This window comes from Harpia harpyja, chromosome 3 (assembly GCF_026419915.1).
Source record: "Harpia harpyja isolate bHarHar1 chromosome 3, bHarHar1 primary haplotype, whole genome shotgun sequence".
NCBI classification, from domain to species: domain Eukaryota; kingdom Metazoa; phylum Chordata; class Aves; order Accipitriformes; family Accipitridae; genus Harpia; species Harpia harpyja.
This window is the reverse complement of record NC_068942.1, coordinates 71,141,012-71,166,672: the sequence shown is the minus strand read 5'-3', so window position 1 is coordinate 71,166,672 and position 25,661 is coordinate 71,141,012. Positions and strand designations below refer to the sequence as shown.

The window sequence follows — 25,661 nt, the reverse complement described above, 5'->3', positions numbered from 1 at the left end:
GGACTCTGATAATACGCTACGTTTCCTATGAAGAGGAAGGGAAATGCCACAACAAAGGTCTACCAGGTGCGTAAGCACAAAGCACTGAACAGCCAACATACAGTGGGTTCAGAGAGGAGAAAGGATGCACCTTGGCCATTTACAAGTCAACAGCAGTCATTCAAATTCAACACACCAGGTTTTTTTTAAAAAATATGATTTCCTACTTAGATTTATTTTTCCTTTAATAACACAGTTTAGCATTTCAGAGTTTGGCATTCTACACTCTTACACACTGTCCTTGTTTATTAGCATTTAAACACAAAAAGACATAGCAAGACCTCCAAACACAAATAAATACAAAAACACAATATACAATAAACTGAAATACAACATATAATAATGCTATTGGGAAATTAAGACATGTTGCTAATTCCTTTTTTTTATTATTATTTTAACAACATGGTTATTGCTGAGCAATAAATTATACATTTTAAAGTTGTTTTCCCCCCTAAAAGAAAAGGACGAGAACCACTGGTTACCAGATCACTTGCACTGTATCCTTACAGCTATTGATAATTAAGACAGGCAGAATATACACAATCAAATGAGGTTGGCCTTCTTTGGTCTTTGTTTTTGATCATAAAACTGAACACAAGTGTACCGTTCACTGAAGAGTATGAGAATAAAGAAATGGATACACAAGTTTCAAACATATTAATTTGTACATTATTCTCGATCACTGATGTCTTTCCCATAGATATTTCTTACAGAATTTCTTGGAAACAAATGTCAGCTTTAGTTTTCCTGATTATTACGTTGTTCCATGCATCTTAAAGGTTATCCTACTTGTCTAAGAGAAATGGACCTATGTTTAGCCCATCATCTCCTAATGGGGTATTTTTCACAGCTCTATAATCACCACTATATCATTGGAGTTTTATACCTTGTAGAAAAAATCCTGAACTTCCCCCGTTCTTTTTTTTTTTTCTATAAAACTGAAAAAAATATATAAACCAAACAACAGCTATAAGAAAAACAAAATAGGTGGATCACATGATGCATCAGCAACGATGGAAGCTTGTACCTTCCCATTCCACAAGTACAGATTATACAACTCTCTGCCAGTGACGCAGGTCATAGTTGGAAGATGTGTCCTTTCATATGTGAGCTATATTCAAATCCAAAGCTCACAACACTATGCAAGAAAATGACCTTTACGAATGATAATGCTGGTTTATCTCAGTAACCCTTAGACAGAGTCAAATTTTATCACTACGCATCACACTGCCAGCAATGGAGCGTGTGAACACCGGCATTGCTAAGAAGTTAAAAAGTCCTTGCAGAACTGGCAACCAAATTAAAAGCTTAGTTCCAAAGGACCAAAAACACAAACACCACATAGAGACAAGAAACCCTCCCCTAAATGGGTAGGTTAGTAAGCCACAGAGTTGGGATCCAGATTTGAATTCCACGTCAAGTCTGGGATGTTTGGATCCAGGATTTTGGTTCAGGTGCTCCTCTGTGAAATTCAGAACTTATTCGAACCCTAAGGAACTAATCCTAACTTGGAGGGAAAAAACCTAAACAAACACAGCCTAGTATCTATACTAAGATCATGAAATGGAAGACAGAAGCTGCAGTCTTGACCACAAATTAGAAGAGAAATAGGAATAGTCAGATCCCTTACACGTTGTATATCTCTACTCTTCTAAATCTTAAGAGGATGTCCCTGAATCAGCAGTCCAAAGTTTTCCACAACCTTCCTAACTGGTGCTACTCAGCAAAAGCCTAGATTAAGAGGCAGGAAAGAACAATTAAGCCCTCCATATTTTGGTTTAAAGAAAACAGGAGAAAGCCCCACAAGAAAGAAATGGTCAGTCATGCTACAGGCTGGTAGAACAAAGATGAACACACTTCAATTTAAAACAGTATTCTCCCTCCTCAGTTAAGAGGAGCATCAAATGAGACTGACTTTGTTGGGTGATTCTGAACAAATAGAGCAGGACACACATTTGCTGCTATTATTTACATCGACACATTGCGCTGGCCTTCCACTCTGCAGGCCGTGCAAAGCACTGCCAAGTAGTGAGCAACGTCTGGGCTACCACACATGTACAACCCCAAATCATGACAGCTTGTATGTTTAATTCTAGCCCTTACTGTCCTGATGTGGGTCTTTAACGTATGTCAACTTGTTTGTTGGTTCCTTTAAGGGACAAATGTATTAAAAGAGCAAAATCTAGTGATTTGAAGATAACACTAGGGAACTGGAACCTCTCATTCAGTCCCGGCTCCAGGAGATTCCTTTGTGACTCTGGGCAAGTCACTTCACATCTCATCCTTGATTTCCTTTTTCCAGAAAATAAAAACAGCACTTGCTAGAAGAAGAACATGTTTGCAGATGTGAAGTGCTTCCTATGCTGTACATAGCACTAAAAACTACTCTGACTGAATTCCCAAACCGATAGCTTTTATTGCAGTAGCTATGATTTCTAGGTCAACCAGAATATAGAGGTATTGACTCAACAGGATAGGAACTCCAGGAAGAGGTCCAGCTGCTTTTTATTATCTTTGTTCCCAAATTAAAGGAAAGCATTTGCAATTAACAAGTTGCCCGTCACTATTTTTGTTTAAAATTCAGGAATCTCCAAATTAGCGGAGTATGAGGAAGGACCTGTGTCCTAGGTGACATTCCAAGGTCTTCAGAAAGGCTAAACAAACTGTTTGTTTGCTATATACAGGTCTTCAAACCTGCAAGATGTGAACCCAAAGTTTGCCCTTAGCCAAGATCCTCCCTTAGCAGCAGCAAGTTATATTTGCACCAACTGATCAAGTATAACTTGGGGGAAAGGGTGTTGTTTCATCACTTCTATGTAAAGAAAAGACTTTGCATATATATGTGCATGCATGTCTGTGCGTATATGTATGTACCTACACATGTACGAGTAATTTACAGAGCAAAACCAAAGAGATTAGGTATGCAACCCAAGAATTTTTCCCCCTCACCTATTTGTATATTTGCATAGTTAAATCATATCAAGGCATCAATACCACAGTCACATTTTTCACTCTTCTGTGGTGCAGGCAACTTTTCTTGTCACTCCCTACATGCTTCTCTGTCTTGGACCAAACAGCACCCGTGTTTTAAAAATAAAACAAAACAACAACAGAAACCCTGCATTATTGGTGAAATGCCTATCCCACGTGATGGAATACAGATACAAATAGGTGGTAGCTTTTAAACTCCATCTCAACAAGCCAGAATCGTGGCAAGCCAAGAAACACAAGCGATACAATCACAACCTAACATTCATGGGTTCAACACTTAAATTACAACTAACACAAATCTCGATTACCTTTGCATTTGAGAAATTCACCAGGCACAGAGACAGGCATATATCTTCAACTTTCCTTTTCCAAGTAGGAAAACCCACAGAAAAAGGAAATAAGACTGTATTTCGTATTTCTAAAGAAAGCTAGCATGTTACCCACAACATTTTTTTTCCATCAAAATTATGCCACCCATCATCCCCTTCTCCTATTGCACATTCTCTTTGTGAAGAACAACATTTACAGTACAAGGCTGAAATCAACATTGCATATTGTAAGTCAGCAGTTGAAGGTGTACCATGTAGACAGTAACTGAAACAAGACCCCTTTAATTAGATCAGAAAAGTAATGCAGACATGGTCATGCATCATAATCACAGGTTGGTCTTTAAACACCCAAATAGTTTCATCCTGTTTAAAATTCAAGACTTTCTAGGTAACAGATGCACTCACCCTGTGCTGAAGAGCGTACAAAAAGGGCAACATCCAGATTGTCACACACTGGAATCTCCCTAGAGAAAGCTGGAAACGGAAGAGGCTTGTACATAACTTGGAGCGTCATCATTAAGAAAGAATACCAGCAAGAGACTTCAGTTGTGTGCTGCTAAGAATTACTAAGCAGAGGAAAAAAAGATTCCATTGAAGAAACTCTGTTCAAAGTAATGCAAATACTCTGGGACCCCCTTGCAATAATGGCATACCACAGGAGTTAGCTGGGATTCAGGAGTATATGTGGGGGCAGACTGTTGCCCTATGAATCACTTTAAACAGACAGTCCCTAGAAAACTTCGGATATCTGGGTCAGGAACATATAGAAAAAAAGGATAAAGGGCATTTCAATGATGAGAGAAAAAGTTAAATTATTTAAGTGTTGAGTAAAGCACCAGCTATCTTTTCCTTTCAATTTAGAGAATATACAGTGGCCTTGTTTTCACAAAATGCTACATACTCCTTGCCGGAAAGCAGAGGAAACCGATTTCTATGTACACAGTAAGAACTCTACAGAGATGGCCTGCGAGTTCTGCGGAGAAAGGTGTGTTACAGTCAAGGCTTCAGGTATTCCACAGCAGGCGGTGTCTACATTTGTGTAGCAAGATCCTGGATTTCACAGTACGCAGGGTTGGCAAACTGGAAATTCTCTGGCAGCTTCATGTATTTTTAAAAAATAAGTGCAGTAGGCCTCCATTTTATTAACTGTGATAAAAAGCATATATGCAAAAATATTTTTATATCGATAGCACATTACTGCATTATAAAAGCTGCCCAAGTGAAGCTGAAGATTCTGGCAGCTGGTGCTTTTGGCACTTGGGAGATGTGGAAAGCAGCATAGAGATCTGTGAAATACAACAGTGACTGATGTTTCTGCTACAGTGATCGGCATTAATATAGTTAGCAGTGTTCATATTTAAACTTCTCTATGAAGTTTCTGAGGCAATATCCCACTAAGAGGAGATATTCAGATCTCTTAAAGCTACTAGTTTAGGCTGTGCGCAGACTCAGGAAGACTTCCCTATTAGTTTACACTTTTCGCGTGTTTCAAAGTTCTCTTTCAATCACAAAGGCTGGAAACACTTTTTTCCTCCTCTTTTAAAGAGCCTGGATTTAGAAGCACAATTCTGTCACAGGAGTTGGAAACTGTAGTCACAAATCTGCAGAATATGCTGGGCCCTGCTTATACTAGAGATCTCCTCCAAGTCCCAGATTGAAACAGGATATAAACTGTTTTGAGATGGCCAAACGGTTTCATTTAAGTTTACAAGACATGCATTGGCAATGGGAGGAGAGTCCTTTGGACATTTCCACTTGGGAATCCTGTTTTCAGTAAAATTCTGTGATGCACAAACACAAAAGCTCAGCTGCCTACATTCACAATTATTAAAATGACACAAGTTGAGCGAACCTTCGCCCTAAAGCATAAGTGATGGGTTTGCTTATGCAGCCTGCATAAAACTGCAAGTGCCATATAATTATATCTAGAGATATAGATGCAGGTATATCTATAGATATTTATCTCTTGTGCAGAACGTCCTCCTTCCATGCTAGAAATTAAATGCTAGCACATGCCTCCATATTTGAGCTTGCACCTGTTGACAGCTATGTACCATAAAGGGAGTACAGTACCTGGACAACGGAAGGCAAGAAAAGGAAGACAAGTTGCTGCTGACAGTTGCGACAGTCAGCAGCAGGCAGTATTCTAGCAGGTGCCTGGAAAACCCATGAAGACCACTTAGCATGCATTGTATATTAATAAATACTTCTTGCAGGCACTGTGTGTGAAGGCACAGCCAAAAAAGACAACGGCAAAGACAAGCTGAAATACAAAGGCATGAATTCAACTGCACCTTAGACAGAAATTGTGACTATGCCTCAAAAAGCAGAAAACGCATTGAACCTGACATTAAAGGCTGAGATGCAACGTTTTCTTTCAAGCCCACAAAGGCTAAAAACACAGTGGTGCAAGTCCACTCTGCTTAAGTGGTTCTTGGATTTTAAAGAGCACCACAGTCAGGCTATCTCTAGACTTGCTTGTCACAGGCTATTAAATTAGAAGCAGATGAACACAGCAGGCTGCAATCAGCACATTTCAGGGCTAGCAAATGCTTTCCACTACAGTTCAGGCTGTTATAAGAAAGAAGCCCGTGCATTCCCTGTTAGGATGCTTGCCTGCTATGAAAAGCTGTCATAAGCATATACATTCGCAGCCCCCCAGAGTTCTCAGATGGGTCCATTTCATGTGATACCACCTTACAACCACAGGCATTAGAGGAAAAATGTCGCCTGCCTTCACAGTGGCCATGGGGACTGTCTAGTCCAAGCTCCATAGGAGCACTGAGCATAACGTTTTGGCACCTGAATAAGATGGATTCTACCATGGCCAAGTCATAGAAGCTCCAGAAGTCAAAGAAATGGGCTTTGGCTTCTATTTTGTACATCGCAAGGTACCTATGCGCTCTGAAGACATGGCTAAACATTATGCCTGAAGTCCTTTTAAACTACCATTTCAGATATCAGAATTAATCTGAATAAAAAGCTATGGTTTATAAGCAGCACGGCACATCTAAGGCACATGTATGCATGCAAGCCACCATCACTGTATTAAGACATTGCTGATTTGTCCTTTAGAAGCAATGGCTGCTAGTACAGAACAAACATATAGGCTTTTTTCAGCACTAATCCTCCTCCCCAATACTGAAAATACTATATACTGCTGACAGCATAATGTGCAACATATATAGCTTGATTGGAAAGCATGGGGCAGAACTTTAAAAAATGTACAGGATTCCGTTTAGAACTCCAAAGTTCAACAAATGCCCTATTTTAGGGTGAAAACAATTATAAATCTGATAATGATGCACAGCATCCATGAGTGATTTTTCCTTAATTTTGAAATAGTGTCATTAACTACGACATATATTGTAGGTTTACATTTCTAAAGAGAAATAACAGAATTGAATAGTTTTTTTTCCTATCACAAGTGATAACCAGTGTTTGATATCTTCTATTTTTCTTCCAAGAAATATCAGTCTATCAACAGTTTTAAAATAAAATGTTTTCTGTAACAATAGAACTTTAAATAAAAATATGATTTTGATTCAGATACTTTTGAGAAGACATGGATACTTTTCCAAGATCTTCCAACAAAGTAATTATTAAAACAGAGACCAGATGAGGCCTTAAAAAGACAATATACTATATTTCAGACAAGATTGCACCTCAGTTTTTCAAATAATATCATAATTGCAACATTACTTCATCATTTCTTCTTTTAACATGCTGACAATTTCCAGCTAGCCCACGTGAAGTTTTTTTTTGTTTTTGTATTCTAGCTTAAAGAAATAAAAGTCAGTAATTTATTCAGCACATACTGTATGTCTTTTCACCTCCAATTGACTAGATCATTAATAAGTTAAAAAAAAATCCTCTCTGACCATAATCATTATCCTCATGAGGGATAAGTGATTCTTCAGAGCTTAAGTGTTGCTAGTTCTATTAAAAAATATACCATGGTATGATTTCTTAATGTGTTGCTACTTCGCAATTGGACCCTATGCAGTTATGCCTTCAAACTCTTCTGTCTGTTCCACAAGGTGGTTCTGTGAGCTTTAGGACCTCTGATTGAAGACAAACTGATATAAAACCCCCAAACGGAGTTGTCTTCTGTTTAATCCGCCTCCCCCATCATATGTCAGGGGTCTGGTAGATCTGATGTATCCACTATGACTTTAATAAAAATAGTATCATCTTTAATATACGTTCCGTTCTCTAGAACAGTTTGAGCCACAAAGACTGGGCAGCCAGATGCAATGTTCATTTCTCCAGTTGGCTTCTTGAAACTGCTGCTGTTTGGATCTGGCTTGAAAGCATCTCCTAAGTGGCGTCGAGATGGTCCCTGATCCATTAGCATGAGAGTCACTTTCTGTTTAAATGGCCAAGGAAGCAACGCATCGTATTCTCCACGCATTATGACAAAAAACAGCGACAAGTGCGTCCCCTTTCCCATGCCATCTCCGTTAAGGTAAACTCTGGCACACATCTTGTAGCCAAAGTATCCAGTATAAAAGGGTTGGCTGTACAAGGACAGAGTCTTCCCCATGACTGCCTCTTGCTTCCGACGTTTATAATCTCGAATTTTCCAAATTAATACTCCGTTGTAACTGGCAGTTTCCAAAACTTGGAATCGGAGGTCCATGTCAGCCAGCCGAATATCATGAACACTCAGCATCTGATCATGTCTGCTCAGCTGTGTCTCTAGCAGGCCTGTGAGAAAACAGAAAGGACAGGGGTGAGAAAAGTGTTTTTTTCTAAAGACTGTAAAAAAAAAAAAAAAGAAGAAAAAGAAAAAAAAATATTGCCAATGCTGCTATTGTATATGAAAACACTTTCCTCCTCGAGAACCAAAGTGCATTTGGCCACTGATGAAGCAACTTCCACAAACGATAGTTTGCCAGCTAGTATCTAGGTTAGCTGGGATTTTTTACAAACATGGGTGTTAATCACACATGCAGTAAAAGTCAAATACTGAAATCATCTAACATAAATTTTGTGGTCACTAAGCAATATAACTACAGAGCCTTCCATTTTTTGAGAGGAGACTTGGCAGCACTATCTGTAGATTGCTATTAGCAGTGAAGACCTTGAAAGTGGTCACACGTCCTACATAATCCCTCTGAAATTCAGAAGCAATCCTGATCTATCAAAATATTCTTCTCAGACACTACTTGTCTCTGAAGTGTAGTGCTGTTAACATGTCTAAAGTTCATTATAAAAGAACAGAAAATTCAGGCTTAGCTCTGCATTATATGGTCACTTACTTAGTTTGGAGGGAGGGCTGTTTTTAATATCCCCTTTCCCTCACATGAAAATGTTACTCTCTGTCTTTGCACACTGGAAAATTGGCCAACAAAGAATGCTAAGAAGTAGATGAATTCATAAGGCAGGTTTCTTTCATACAGATCTATTTAAAAGTTAAGTTCTTTGTCCCAATCATTTAAACAATTACACATGATCTACACTATCTTGCTAAACTCCAGTTTTCGCTTTATTCAGCAAGCACAACAATAACCTTATTCTCAATCAGATCTCACTGTTTCCTTTGGATCAAATACACCTCTGTAACAGATACCAGGACAGGTGGTTTCAGGTACCATCCTGTTGATCCATTCATGGGGGAGAAAAGTAATAAAAGATTACTTGTCAATATACCGAGACTGTAGTTAAGCTGCTGAAAGCTATTAGCTGTCAAAGATCAACTGAGAAATTATTTATAATGAACTAACATTGTAATCAAGACAAGGGTCAAGGAAACAAAATAAAAGACAAGAATCAAGCCTAAGAAACAGCACAGAAGCAATGCCACATCATCAAAGGGATTACGCAGTTTCCTATTCAAAACCCAGTAGAATCAGCATTATTGATGCTTCCACATAAAAATCACAATGGGACTGCCATTCAAAGGACACCATTTTTCTCTTGACAGCACTGCTGAGTACTTCAGTCCATTGTGCTCACACTTACTTGTATTTCGAGCTCCTTGCCCTGCAGTTTTATCAACACTTTCCAGCTCAGTTACTCTGTTCTGGAGGGATTCTACACTGCTCTTCATACTGTCAGCCTCCTCCCAGTTCTGTCGGAAGGGACGGATTTCTTTGTCCAGTTCTTTCAGTTTCTCTGCTTGACTGTCTATCACTCGCTTTATAAAATAGTAAGTTATGAGTTAAAATAACAAAAAGACATTAAATTATGCAAATTAAACAAGGATTGTATATTGATAAGAAGATGCATTTCCAATATAACCAAGTTTCACTTATGTCAAATATTTTAATAACACAAACCTTGAAAATTTAGAGGAATAGCCCAAGTATTTATAAAACACTTACAAAGATCTTTAGTGCTGCATAGGTATTAATATTAGAGCACTATCAGAATTATCAATACAATTATTTAAAAAAAAAAAATGAATTGTTAGTGTGCTCTTGCCTAAATTTTTTTAAAAAACCTTTCAATGCAAGAACAATATTCTGAATGTCTCTATATTGACATTATGGGCTGATATTTGTTGGGTTTCATGTCAGAGTACTTAAGCAACAAAGTACAGGCACAGCAACTTACCATGGTGTGAATCAAGTGGCTGCTCATGTGCATGAGTTTATCATGGGGCAACAGCAAAATAACTTACCCCTCCAGAAAAACATCAGTACTCTTGCACACATGGAGCCTGAGTACGTATATGTGCAGATACAGCGGCATTAGCAAGCTCACATAAATCAGTTATCAATGCCTAAGTTATTATTTGCCCATAACCATAGCAGAAGCCCTCCAGAGTGTAAACAAAACTACCACTTCTGTCCCCTTAAGCACTTTTAAAATTCCCACCCTTACTTCCTAAATTGATTAAGCCATGCATCCTGAAGGTGCTTGCTGTTGAGTCTTTTCAAGAAAACAAAGCAAAAAACCCAGCTGATTTTGGTAAGGCATGAAATATAATACTAAAGAAAAAAAATTACATGGAAAGGCTGGTATTCTCTGAAAGAGGGACGTTGCAAGCACCTCAGTACATTACAAATATAAAGGAGAACATATTTCCCAGTCTACCTCAAATCTGATGCAAGAAATACATAGCAGTTCACGTTATCACAGCTAATTTGGACTAGCAGGAATTTTAGCCAGAACCCCATAATCAGTTGTGAAGTTCAAATGATAACACAAATATTTGAGACAAGAAACTACTTTTGCTACCACCTACAGTTAAAGTCCAAATCTAACTTTATAGTTTATCATCATACAGTGCCAACATGTGTAAAAATGATTTTTCACTTCTTAAAAAAAACTAGTAGTTGAGTACAAAACAAGAAAATAAAGTTATTTTGCATCTGCCTTCTGGTTAGCCATGTGGATTCAATGTTCCTCACTGATGGGGAAAACCCTTCTGCCTCATGCAACCTTCATTTCCCCTTTTACGCATTTGCTTTTAATCATGTGGTTTCAGTTATACTGCAAGTCTGTAATAATTAATTGAAGACTGTCAATTTGATCAGCCAGCTAGCAAAATCATGCTCTAGGAGTGTTTTATTTTGTTGTGTCTCAAAACGACTGAGTAATCTAACATATTTCAAGATTAACTATTTATTTCTATGTTGGTGTTTTAAAACAAGCTTATATATCTCACTTGCAAAATTACAACTTTGTGAAGGAAAGCTGCGTACTGAATCATAAATGCAGGGGTACGGTCTCATTTAAGCAACTTGCCTGGATGTACTAATCATCAGCTACCAACACAGTCACACCCTCTCACCTGGACTAACAGTAATCAGAAAATAACATAGAGAAGGGCTGTTAGCTATATATAAAAGGAAACACACCATGGAATGGCCTGAATGAACATTGTAAAAGCAGAGCCACAAGATTTGACCATTAGTTCACAGTTAACATACAAAAGTAAACTCAAGGTGTGCCCAAGTCCAATCTTTTTCCTCTACTCACACAAAACGAGCTCTCCAAGGCAAGAACAGTAACACGGTTGTGGGTTTGTACAGTGCCTCACGCAGAGATGCTCTAATTTCCAATTGGGACCTCTTGGCACTAACACGGTATCAAACAAAATGAATGAATACATTTTGAGATTAATTGGGAAACTGGTAAAGATGCAGAAGAACTTGTAAACTATTCTTCTTTTGGGAGAAGTTTACTAGAAGTTGTTACTAGGGACCAACTTCTCTCCATCAACCTGCATGCAACATTCTACCTTTGTACATGCACAACCAATTGTTTTTTTTAGCTGCTTCTACTACACATTGGCAAACGTGTAGTATTTTATCTCCTGTAACTCTTCATGAGAATTCAAGAGATACCAAATAATCAGAAGTAGACTTGTATTCTGTTTTTAAAAAGCAGTGGGATCTCTATCTTTTCACCCTACAGTGAGTCAACCTCCCTCATGCTGGGATGTACTAAATCTGAATTTAATGCAGCAGTAGAGAATTTTACTCTAATTATTCCATTAGAAAGCACACAGATGTCTCACACTGTACTCATAAATTTTCAAGTAGATATCAATTTTCTGCATGCACTTTTATTCCAGCAACTGACCTCTCCAGATCATTAATCCAGAGTTATATGCCTGGCAAACCATTGAGGGCTCTTCTGGATGCTGATTTTCATCTAGGTTTTGTTTGGTATTTCTAATAAACAATTCCCAGAATTTTAGCACTATTACTACTAAAAGAATTTAGAGAAAGTCATGAGGAACTGAAGAAAGTTGTATTTGCAGTGCTCTCTCATTCAGATGGTCCTAATGGACCTTTCCATTGCAAGTGATAGAGCAAACTGAAAAGCTAAAGAACACACTAGAAAATGAACCAAAGGTACTACTTAACTGGGAAAACAAATCATACATTCTCCTTCTTTGAAGGAATGTATTACCAGTCAAATGATTTTATATTCATAAGGCCACTGTTTCTTTCGTCTTTAAGTACCTCATGTCCACACTCAGCTCAAGACTTGGCTTACTAATATGCTTCTGTATGCTCATAAGAAAGACTGAATACTGGATGTGAAAGCTCCTTTCTACAAGACAGCAGCCAAAAAAGCATCACATACTCCCTTGGTAAAAGCACTTTCCCTAGAGACCAGTATATAGAAAATTAATCTGAATCAAAACACCTTGAGGTTGAGGTTCCTACCAGTGCCCAGACACCTTAGATGCCTTTACACTAGTGTTAAATGCCTCACAGTGCAAATGGTGCCAGTTGCGCTCAGTGAAACAGCCATTCCCAAGCCAAAGAAGATTACATGACAACTAATACTGAAACTGTACTAGAAATTACTAGCATGCATAGGACTTGGGGGACTAAGCAAATATCGCTTGTCCAGACCTGAATTGGCTAGTTATACACTGGAAATATCTGTGGCTCTTGTATAGACATGGCTGCTCAACACAGCCCAGAAAAAGAATAGCTCACAACAGGTAACTGATTCCTTCAACTCCTAGTAGGTAACCGAAGAAGTCTAATCACATTGCCCAGGGAAAACCAAGTTGAGGTGTGTTTCCGGGATGCTCTTAACAACCTGACTGAACCAGGAAGTTCCAGTAAGTGGAAGGAATCAGGCTGAAATAGCTGTAAGACACAGTTTGGCTTAAACTAACTAAACTAAAATAGCTGGTGAGAAGGGGGGGGGGGGGGAGCAAAACACATCCTCTCCAGTACTTACTACCACCAAAAAGCCAGCTGTTGGAATCTGCCAACCATATTGTTTTGTGGTTTGGTTTTTTTTCTAAACATAAACTGTTTGAAAATTGATTTTGCTAACACTTACAGCTTGAAGAAATCAAAGATATTGCATCTGTCATCAAGACAATCATGAAAAACTCTGCTCTACGTTTTTTCCATTTCCCCTCTCATCGCTGGTTATTGAGATAGCATGTGTAAAAACCCCAGGCTTACAAATTAACTTACCTCCTGGTAGATTCAATCAGCAATATCAATACACACAAAGACTAGCGTCCCAGTGTCAGAATGCAGTATTGTAAGCATGCAGCCATATCCCAGACTATCATCAGACCAAATAACAATGAGTAAGGCAGGCTAAACTGGTTACTAAGTGGGCAGAACATGGAAAGAAGTAAGTGCTATATGGAGAAACGTTGCTGTTGCCAAACTTAAAGGTTTCCTTATAAACCAACATTGAGGGTCTCAAGGCTCTGAGCTCTTGAATGGGCCACCCTTTAAATTGTAGCCATACTCTGGATACGTGTATCTGGCTTGAGTATCAACATTTGCAGTTTAGTATGTGAAGTGAATAGTAAGTGAAAACGATGTTTTTATTTACATTCCTTTAAGCTGGATGCTGAAACAGGTATCTGATATTCTAGCAGCAGACATGCTGAAATAACATGTAAACAACACCTTCACAATAGCTGCTAACTATCTCCTAAGGTTTCCCTAATTGTGGTTAGTATCACGCAAGCTAACACAAATTCCCAGCATCCACATGCCAAGTCAGCTCTGAATGCAAAGCAAAGAATTTCAGCTTGGGCTCAGCACCATGCTAGAGCATTCAGAGGATTTCTAGTTTGACACTGGCTTGTGGCCAGGTGACTCAGACCACAGAATAAGAAACTCAGACCTACTGGCAAAGGAATAATTAGATAAGTTTTCCTCAGAAGAAGGACAACAGAAACATGGATTTTAAAATGTGTATTCAAATGCATTGTACTACGTTTGGATTAATTCCACACCAGACTGATCTCACTCATGATCAGTATTTTTTAAAATAACAGCAAGTAGAAAAGAAATATACATTATACATATGACAGTTTTAAGGTGCTAATCTTGTCCTCCAGTTTGACAGTAGTTCCTCAAGCAGTTACTTTTTGCAGAGAAGAAAAAAATAATTATGATTATTCTTCAGATAAGATTTGTAATTTTATTTTCAATCTTTTCCCTTTTTAAACAGGGGATTTTGTTTTAACATAGGCTAGGCAACTGCAGTGTTATAGTGAAGTGTCTTACTCCAACAAACACAACAAACCAGCTACTGACCAGAAGAAAAAAAAAAAAAAAAAGAATCAGAATAGCTTTATAATAAGGTAAACTCTCTCCCCCCCCTTTTTAATTAGAACACCTCACTTCACAAGTGTAAAGGCACAGAACAGAAGCTACTACCATTTCTGCTTTAATGGGGAGATTCTAAATTTCTTACCTGTAAATGAAGTATTTTAGATTCATTATTCCGCAGCATTTCCTTCTGTCTTTCAATTTCTATTTCAAAGCTACAAATCTGATTATGTAAAGTTTGTATACTCTTGTTCTTTTCCAAACTTTCATTCTGGAGCAAGGCCACCTGGAAAAAATTCTACAATTACTCCTGCCAAAGTTTATTAGAAATACCTATATAACTTTATTAGTTTTAAACTATCTTAAACACATGAAAGGGATGAGATCCTAGTAAAATCTCTCTCCATATCTTGCAAATATATAAATAAACCCCAACCTTTTGACAGCTACTTTTGCACTTCCACAGAATGGTATTGGTACAACTTTGGCTAATGAAAGTGCAGATGGGATACACAAACAGCAAAAGAACTTGTGTCTACGCATAATCCTTTCTTTATTCAGTTTGTTATTTAATGGCTTGGTTTCCTGGTTTCCACTAACTGACTTGGGAGTTGCTTGGAGTTTGGAAGAAACAACCTATTTAGCTCTAGATCAATGTTAAGAACTCAAGCCCTGCACAGAAGGGATACCAGAGAGAAGACGAGCAGCTGAAAAGCTAGTCAGGAAAGCAAACATTAGTCTTCCTCACCTACTCCAATCTATCCTGATCTATAGCAAATTTAAGGAAAAACATCATCTGCATGGGATTGGCTTGGCTTCACAGAATGTGATGGTGATGAAAACTCCTGAAATGAGCGAATACAGAAGGGATCCATGCATTTGAAGGAAAATCCAATGGTGCCTACTAGTAGAAAAGACTAAAGAGCTACAGGCTGTGGATTATATTCTCTCTCTGTATTGACATTTTATGAATTCATTCATTAGTGACTCATTCTGATTTTAAAACATGAGCCTTGTTAGAAGAAGATCATATAATATATCTCCTTGGGGATGAAAGTATACAGTAAATATTCTCCATCACACTATTTTGTGCTCTGTTCATTAATGCGGTTTGGGGAAGGGGGTTCCTTTGTGGTGGTGGGTTGCTTTTTTTTTCTTTAAATCTCATTTTTCCCCAGGCAAGATTATTCAGTGGCAAAAACGTAGAAAACAAACACTTGACACAAAATGAAGTTTGGACATGCCCTGACTAGTTCCACAGATAGATCTTTATATGGATAAGAAGCAGCACCATTTTTGACCCAGGAAAATCTTGATAAACGTTCCACATTAAGACCAATTACTTGGATGCTTCATGTTTCCAAAAAAATCTACACCACCACACTCAATACAGATGCTAGTTTGAAGTCAAGCCATTTTTACCTCTGATGTGGGTACCACTGTAGAATTCCACCACCTGAACTGCCCTCTAATCAGACATAGTAGAATCACTTACATGTCACTGCATTCCTAGACTGAAGAAGCTAGCCTGTTTAAAAAGGTAAATAATTTCAATCTCTATACTAGCCTACACTAGACAAAGGACTGCCAAAGTCCACAGGCATTCAGCAGGTCTGTCAGACAGGGGCCCAAAAATATAGATACCATAATATATGTGTGTATCTACTTTCAAATATAGCATAGCATGTGTGCATATACACACATACATTAGTTCCATGTTTTATATATGGAAAAACCAGCAGAGGAGGCTCCACAGAAATGAGACAAAGCTAATTTTGCCAGTGCAGAGAGAGAAACAATCTCAAGGCTGAAGGAATGCATGCCTAGGTACTAGAGAAAATTTTCAAGAACAAGTTTAAATTTAAACTTGTATCCCTGCCTCCCACGTATTTCAGATCTGCTGGGTAGCCACTTTAATTTTTTGCATCCTCCTTTTCCCTAATGAATCAGAGTTCTTTAGTTAATTGTGATCTTTACATTCCCCTTTTCTCATTGTTTCCTTCCCCAGGCCTCCCAATCATAAGGCAGTTACACTCTGTGTCACTAGCATTACATTTCCATTTTTGTACAAGCTATAAAACGTGGGCCTGTCTTGTACTGAGATTTTCCACACAGTTTTACAGAACACAAGAAAAACAGAATTATGTCCTGAAGACCTTAATCACACAAAACTGTCATTGCTAAGGCAGTAAATGTAGTTTGGTGGTAATTTGTAAATAAGGAATCTTTAACACTAAATATAGTTTCCTAATTGCATTTGGCATAAGTCTTTTTAACTTCAGTTAAAAAACAGTGTAAAGGAAACACAGCATCTATTTACAAACTGCATCAATCAGCTTCCTTTACTTCCTTGTCATATTTGAAATATTCCTAGGATAAGCATGCTCTTATTTGGCAGTTTTTCAAATTAACCTATTGCTTATTATTGCTTACTAAAGAGGAATGGAAGAAACCTTATGCCACAAAGAACTGGATTAAAACAGGTCCCATATTTAAGTCACATATTAAAAAAGAAAAAACAGTTTATACCAGATTTCTTTAAGAATGTGACGAAGCCACAAAATTATGTTTAACTCATTATTTCCAACATCACAAAACCCGTGGGAGTTCAGTCTGCAAGTCTGTCCCATCACAGAGTGAACAAAACACTGAATTTTAATTTGCCCCACAAAGTTTTGATTCAAGAGTTTACATCTGACCTTCTCTTACTACTCTTTGCCAGCAACACCACCATTCAAATACCAAACTCATAACTTAGCGCAATCTTTGCGGCTCTGAAGACTTTCAGTCTGCATACTCCACAAGCACTGTTAAAGAACGTGGTGACTGGGAGAAAGCAACTTCTCCTTTCCCCTCCATACATATCACAGTGAGTACCCCAAATGAAATCTTGGCCCTACAGAAACCAACAAGACTTCCACTGACTTCAGCAGGGCCAAGATTTCTGTGATATTCATCAGCTGATTTAACTTTGCACTGTTGTTCTTCAGTGTATCGATTAATTTTTTCTCAAAGAAGAGAACAACAATGAAGTTACAAATCATTTTGTTATCCTTCTCTAGAATAAAGTCACTGACATATGATATGTGGTTAGCTATTCTGGTAACTTGGCACAGTCTTGGGATTTCCAGTGATTCAACTCTTTATTATGAATAGGAAGAAGTCTACAAAGCAGGAAGTGAAAAGGGAGAAGAAAAAAAAAAAAAAAAAGACAAACAATGATAAGCAGTTATGTCCTAAATGAAAGTTAAAACAAAAATTGAACATAAAAGAGTAGTAAAGTGTATATTCCCTTAGCTCTGTAAGAGACAAACATAGAACTGCTGGGTATTTTTTAAATGACAAAGCACCTCTCAGGACACTGACAAAAGGCAGAACGTGATCTATTTGGGAAGTCACAGGGAACATGGTTTTTCCCTATGATGTAAAATAAATTCTATAGGTTTAACCAGACTAAAGAAAAAAACCCTAAGGATATGAATTTGTATCCATTAAAACTGAAAAATGTACAGTTCCTACATTAACAAAGACATTAAAGTGCACAAGCAAACTTACATATTGTTATTGATCATCAGACTAAGGCCTACACATGTAGTAAAAATTCCATCTAAAAAAACTACACTAGAGCTCTCCCATGTTCAGTGGTTTCCTTATGGGGCTTGAAGTTCAAAAACAAGCAGTCCAGGGACAAATGTGCCGGGGACAAAATAATATTTTGCTGTTCCTGTTAACTTCTGCTTTAAAACTATACTTTCTGGCGGCTGCAGGACCTTGCTGGAAACCCATGCATGAGAGATCACTGTAGGCCAAGAAGGGAATATGCTTTCTAGACAGAGTTCACTAAACTCAAGCTAGCAGTCTGCTGTGAGATGACAGAAGTCACAAGCCACACATATCGTAACTGCCACTGAGCTTACAGTGGCATTGTTACTCTTATTTAACTCATTCTAGAAAAATCTGAAGGGGCTCCTGACTCTTCTGCCTGCATTTGTAGAACAGTTTGGTAATTCTGGGATTTCCCCCCCACCCCCACCCCAAAAAAGCAGAAGCATTATTTTAATGGCTACGTAAAACTTTTTGGAAAAGATTTAAGAAAACAGTGATTTGATCTGAAGTTTTGTATTTTTAAATCAAAGCCTTAAATTTTATTTGCGGAACAGATGGTTAAGTCATTCAAATGATTCACAAGATCATAGCTGATACAGATACAATTTCCAGCAAATCCCAAATCCCAAACAATCTAAAACCAGGAGTCCCAAGGAAGCACTGCAACATGAACTTCATGCACTAAAGCAGAAATCATCATGCCTGTGAGTTACAATATGTTTAATTTAATTAACCTTTGCAGGTTGCTACGTTTGGAGAGCAAGAACAAAAATAAATAAATAACCAGTTTATTACATGGTATTTCTAATAATGTTATCTCTGAAAAATACTGAGGTAGCAAAAACACAGCTCATAGTGCTGCCACAGCTTTCTGAACCCTCCCTTTTGTAAGAAGGCAGCTCAGAGAGGAAATTTAATAGTGGACTGTTTATCTATGTGAAGAAAGTGTTTTAATTAAGTTACCAATGAGGAAAATTGTACATGGGAGTTGCGAAGCCAAGTTTCTCACAGCATTTTATTATAACAAAGGTACCAGATATGCTAAATGGCTTGATTGCTTTTGGAGCCTACTAGTACTTTAGCTGTACTGTTGAACAGCTGTTAAACAGAAAAAAAGTGCTTCTTCTAGTACTTTTATATGATTTAAAGAAATCAATGAAAATTAGAAGTGAGTAGAAGATATACCTTATTTTCTAGAGCATTGCTCCACTCTTTCAATAAGTTAACATGCTGCACTGCTGAGCTGGCTTCATGTGCTTTAATTTGTTGGTTTGTTCCCTGTGACAACAAAGAATTTATACATTTTAGCCAATTCCACTTCTTTTAAACCTACAAAGAAAGATTATATCAAGACATCGAACCAACACTACATATTTTGGTTCACGGATGCATGTTGCAGAACTGTAGAGAGAAGGGAAATCTACTTGGGAATTTACAAAAGTCAGGAATACATTTAATATAGCAAGTGTTTTATACAACTGCCATAGATCTCCATCCAGTGTGCTTGATAGGTCAGAGACAATAAAGATGAACAAGATTTACAAAATGTATTTTGTAATTGTATTTTAGAGCCTTCTGTGTAGCTTTACACTAAACAAAGCACAATAAAACTCGAGTCAAGCAAAACCTAAAATGTCCAATTCCCCAAACTGTAATTTAAAACTTCTGTTGTATTTCATGAACAGCTTCATAAGCACTAAATTTTCCCTCAGTTGATTATTAAAGACAAATATTTAAGATAAATTTATCATCACTGGAAACTGCCAGCTTTAAACTACTTTGAGAGATATTACAATGCCTAGTTTGTCATCCTAAGATGTTACCATGATTGCTCTATGCTATTCAGATATTCTGCCTCTGCACAACCTATAAATGCTGTTACAAATAACCACTATATAAGAAGTTTACAGAACACACATAGATCATATACAGAGTACATAAGATGAAGACCATATTACTTTCTTTGTGTACTGTGTTGCATTACACCTACATCAGTGTTTTGCAATGCAGAGTATATTAGCTTTGATGGTAGATACACTGCAAAGCAACTGAATGGGTTTGAATGATCCTCAAGGTATGTACTCTATATAAAATACTAAAAATATATATGTGGATATATGTACATATATGCACACATATACATACATAAAATGAATGGCAATACATACGACATAACAGTGGGCAGGGTTACAGCACTGATCAGTTCTACCACTAAGAGCATTACTGTTAACACTTAAAATGATGAATGCTCATTATTTAAGAACCTGGAAATACCTGCAGGAAGTAGTTTATTGAGAAGTGTTGCTGCTTATGGTTCTTGTCTCTTTAAGTTATCATGGGCTAACAAATGAATCACACTATCTGATAAACTCCATTTTTTCCTGTCAGCAGTTTCTGAAATTTCCTGACTAATTCATTAGCTAAGCATCCAAATTCCCCAAGATATATGGTAAGGGAAGCAGAATATTGGAAGAGACTGGAATAATACTACTGAAACTAAACTCCAAGGTTTGGCGCTTTTTAAATTTTTTAAAATATTGCAGGGATTGCCAGGATTAAAATCTAAAACTTTTTTTTTTTAAATAAATTTCATGCTATGCTTTGATTATACACCTATGTGCACACAGACGTATGAATGCACATAAAAATACATGTTTTAAGGGCACTAACCTATGTTTAACCTTAATAAAACTATTAAGACACACAAATGAGAGAAAATATAAACATACTTAGCTCAAGAAAATAAACTTTCCATAGAAACAACTGAAGTTACTAGTCTATTTTCTGAAGAACAAAAGTGACTTTCCTCTTATTCTAAGTTAAAGTTCTTCAAATGTATATCTTCCTATTTCAACAAGATGTACCTAATAACTGAACTCCCAAACCACTGCAGGGATGTGTGGGCTTTTTATATTGTTTATCTTTAAAATGCAAAACCAAACATCTGCTGCATAATCACTTGGTGCAACTGGATGACTTTCTTAATCAAGACTAGAGAAGTCCAGAACTTTCACGTCAAAGAGTTAGGTTTTATTTGCAGACTTTCATCAATTGGGAAGTATAATTGTTATATACTGACCTGAAAAGTGCAGCCATAACGCTTAAAACTACAGGTACTTGGGGCATTAATACATTCTGACAAATGTGCATTCAACTGCAATAGGAAAAAAATGTGAGTTTTGGCAAAAGACGTTTGCATGATAATGCTCAAAACATAAAGGGCACAGGTTATCAGGTTTGTATTGTGTGCCATTTGCAGAACATACAATACGTGTGTATATTTTCTCCAGTCTGATCTAAAGTGCAAATACTATATATACACATATGTAAACCACACGCACATGCCAATACAGTATACAGTGTGATACATTTAATATACAGTGAAACTTCTACTAAAGACCATTTCAATAGGCAACCCAATTAAAAAGAACACACTCTACAATTATTTATATGATTTCATTTGACTTTAGTGAATGACTAATCTTCTCCCAACAGGTAATTTTTCACTGGTGTTCTGAGCAAGTCTTAAGATCAGTTTCACTGTAGTAAAGTACATTTTTTCTAATCCTAATTTCATGAGGAACCAATTTTTCAAAACATAACATGCAATTCTCCGTGCCTAAAGTTAACAGTTAAATTACACAAAAAAGACTAAACAAGTACTGCATGAAACAGACAGAGTTTTAGAATAGGTACAGTTGAGTAACTTCAAAAAAAAAATGCAGTACACAGGATTAAAACTGATTAGTAAAATGCCTGCATTTTTCACAGATTGAGATTTATTCCAATATCTTGGATTATTATGAGCACAGACCACTTTTCATTTAAAAATAAATTCACAGAAGCATACACATATATACAGAGAGCAGCCATTGCAGCACAGAGGGCAGCAGCTGGATGCAAACTGCCTAGAAGTTGGAGCAAAGAGCCATTTTTGGAAAGGATAGTGCAACAAACACTCTTCAAAAACAGGATCTGCAGTTTGCATCTCCCACAAAGCAGACAGGGGCTAAAGCCTAGCTCCTCAGCTGGCATCACTCTTTTGGGTTTCAAAATCTCATTTGAAATTCCCACACCATAAGCCCCACATGACTCAGCTCATCCACCTCCACAGAAAGAAGTGGTGAACTAATTCTCCTTTGAACATGTAGCTCTGGAACAGACAGGACAGTCTTTAAAATCTGATACCGAGATGCAATCAGTCACTCATCTTTGACATACACCTATTATGTTCTATACACTATCTGTAGAAATTCACAGTATAGTTTCAAAAGACATGTGGTTCAGAAAAAAAAATAAGACCAAATAAGAAAGAGACATGGTATAACAGGCTTTACAAGAATGCTGCAATTTCAACTTCTCAAAACTAGAAGCCTGCCAAAGAGTTATGGATTAAACATGAAAAATTGCCTTTTATTCTACAGTAAGATATTCACTTGTCATACACTACAGAATTGTCTCAAACCGTTAGGCAGGCATTTTCCCATTTTCTGCATTAGAGTCATTGTCCCTAACCATGCAGCTAAGTAATATATACATTTTCACAGTATCAGAAAAAAATTAAGCAACATACAGCAACAGATGATGCAGGGCAAGATGACTGTTTAAAGTTCTGTTTCTACCAATGGTTTGAGAACCCAATTCTGACAATATATGTAATGACCCCGGCTTTAATGGGTCAATTCTTATTAGCACTCAGATACACCTCTTCTCAAAGTAACTGCTAACATCAAGATTTAAGAATATGCCTAAGTGCTCCAGAACCAGGATCTAAACTCGGAAGTAATCACTGATAGAATTAGCTCAGTATATATATTTTTCTCTTTTCTTAGCAGCTCAATTTCTCTTAATAGGTACAGTATCTATCATGTATTTTATATTTCATTATCCTGGGGGAAAAAACTGCCCGTGTTTGGCAGGTGCTTTATGTGCCTTGTCACTATGACATGATTAATAATTTACAAGTGTAACTGAAAAACAGTACAAATCCAACTCAGGAAGTAAGTATCAGTGAAAAGAAAAGCTTATCCTCAGACCAGAAACTTTAGTGAGTCTTACGGAGTGCTGAAGACTTAAATAAGCTCTTCCCCATCCTTGGTGAGTAAGTTATTATTTTTAGAAAAAAATAACACCTATTGACTTTGAGAGATGCTACTTATATCTTTTAATGTACAAGAACATGGATCTGTTCAAAGATGACAGGTTTTAATTTGGTCTATATATTACTGCAAGCTTCTAGACATTAAGAGAAATTTTTATGCATTGTTGCATCTGGCTGTTAGAATGTTGTACTCATATTACCCTGTTTCTTACACTAATTCTTTAAGTGTCAGTTATTTTTTCCCAAATTTAACAGATTTAATCATAATTTAAGTTTTTCCATGAAATGATTCTACATGTTTATATGATTTTTCTAGTCTTTACTAACTCTTGCCAATGTCCACTAAATTTTAACTCTCTCTTTTTATTTTAATATAAGCCAACTACCCCAAGATGCTGCTCTACTGTACTCAAAAATGCTTCAAATGGGGGAAGGGCAGGGGGAGAGCTAGTAAAAATGAAAGCAGGAAAAGCATGCGCTAATCTTGGGCAAGCCAAGTGTAATAATGACATAAAACTAAGAAATTATTTCTTTTTAAATAGTTTTTCAAGAAATCGTTTAAAATATTTGAGTGTTATCACACTTAACTGTGTGGTAGAAAAAGCTTTTCTTTAGATCTCACATTTTAATAAGGAAGTGGCTTCTGGCAAAATTCTTGCGAGATCTTACTAAAAAAAAAAATATTTAATTTTTCAGCACAACACTGGGCATGACTTCTTACCTCGCTCCTCATGAGTGTTTTAACACTACATTTATGAGGACATGAAACCATGACACAAGGGCAGTCTGTATCTTCATGTTTCTACAGAGGAAAAAGCAAACAAACCACAAATTAACTCTTACTCTGAAATTAAAGAGGACTTACCTGCAAAGAAAAGCATCCTACAATAATTTAAAAAAAAACACACAAGATTTTTTTTTCAATGTTTATCCCACTTGTGCAGAGTTACAAAACTGCAATTGCTCAAACATCAGTTTCTGCATTTGATAGACGTCTTGATATTCTGAAGCAAAAATATGGGTTTTCTTGTGTTTTCCCACACAGAATAAATCTATTTGCTTCCCATTTTATTGTTTTTACTTAGAGCAATGAAACAATAATAAAATTCAGGTTTTCTTCCCCAAGAATTACTCACAAAAATGGGCATCTTTAAGAGCAAGCAGAACCACCACAGATGTCCTTTTTAGTAAGGGCATACAGTGCATGGAAAAGCTCTTCAGAAATGTACATTGCCCACTCTCAGAGAATCTCTCCTTCCTATGTATGGATATTCCCCCTCCAATTCTTTTCTAATTTTGATTCCCAAACATCTGATACTAAGTCTCACTGTTATACACCCAAAGTTCAAAGAGATGTTGAAATTTTATCCTGATGCTGGGCAGGCATTTTGATCTGAACCTAGATGATGACAGAAACTTCAGTACAGCTGTCAAACCGTATCACCATAGGGAGGGAAGACAATCAGGCCCAAGCTAATTGAATTTACATTTCTTCTCCAGTTTTTCTCAACAAAATGAAAAATCTGGAAAAAAAAAATTTTTCGTTTCATGTCAAGTGACGTGTCCCATTCAACTTGAAACAAGCTGTTTCATTTCTGGTACTTAAGAAAAGCAAAGGAAACAAAGGGCTAGATTTATAAGGCTGTTAGAAAAGGAAGAACAAATAGCATGCCCTTTTTGCCCAGTAATGACATCTACTTTTTGAAACAAAACCAAGTCTTAAAGGAGAGCCAAGCTCTGAGATGTGAAAGGCCTTAGTTCAGAACTCTGTCATAAATCTGCAAATATTTGAAAACGTATACCTCCTCACTTTTAAAAACAGATCATCAGGTATGCTGCTCTGAAGCAAGTCTATCCTGCCATCCTTCTTATTCGTGCTCATTCACTTGGTGTAGCACATGTAGACAGTCACAGCAACAGAAAGCAAGGAAGCCTAAGTTGCTCCTTAGCCAGAGAGCTGGGACAGCCTCCCAAAATGAGGAGGTTAGGAGGTAGCTTCAGTCCCTCCCCACCAGGACATGGATACCCAACCAGGAACAATGCTAACAGACTGAGAACACCTCTGTCAGGGTGACTCTGGTACTCTTCTGGTAAGCAATGGCCCATAGGACCATTTCTGCTCAGACTCAAGAACTGGACCTGGGCCCCCCTCATTCTGAACGCATATGTAATCACGTTGAAGAGAGACATCACACACTACCGCGCAGCTTTAGGGGCCTACTGCCCTACAAACTTCTTTAATGGTTTACCAACTACAAAACTAGAAAATTAATACTCCCTTCTAACATCCATTCCCTAATTTTAATTCCCTTACTCTCTCCTCTAACTTACCTAAACTATCTGGCAAAGGCTATGACACTGACTCTCAGTTCATGGTAAAAAGGCAACATGGAACTTCCTCTCAGCCCTCTCTCCAGTTCTCCTCCTCACTCTGCCTCCCAGGGCCCCCCCACTGAAACCAAGGGGAGCCTTCCCAATGACTTCAGGATATACCCGAGTAATCCCACTCCAGTGGCAGAATCCTCTTCCTACTGACCAGCTAAATTCACAGTCGAGCACACAAAACCAAAAGCCAAATGCAGCATAAAA

At 37.4% G+C, this 25,661-nt stretch overlaps 1 protein-coding gene across 17 annotated transcripts in view; it reads right to left on the bottom strand.

Annotated features, from left to right (window-relative positions):
* Positions 1-925: 925 nt before the first annotated feature.
* TRAF3 (TNF receptor associated factor 3) overlaps positions 926-25,661 on the bottom strand; it is a 73,728-nt gene continuing 48,992 nt past the window's right edge. For 14 of the 17 annotated variants that reach the window (XM_052783222.1, XM_052783224.1, XM_052783223.1 and 11 more), the window contains 6 exons: positions 23,794-23,874; positions 21,051-21,125; positions 19,157-19,249; positions 14,511-14,651; positions 9,327-9,501; positions 926-8,069 (listed from right to left, as the gene is read on the bottom strand). In XM_052783222.1, the coding sequence (XP_052639182.1) occupies positions 7,498-8,069; positions 9,327-9,501; positions 14,511-14,651; positions 19,157-19,249; positions 21,051-21,125; positions 23,794-23,874 (1,137 nt within the window). In that variant the 3' untranslated portion in view covers positions 926-7,497. The remainder of the gene's footprint in view (positions 8,070-9,326; positions 9,502-14,510; positions 14,652-19,156; positions 19,250-21,050; positions 21,126-23,793; positions 23,875-25,661) is intronic. The other 3 variants (XM_052783236.1, XM_052783238.1, XM_052783239.1) reach the window with 3 other exon arrangements.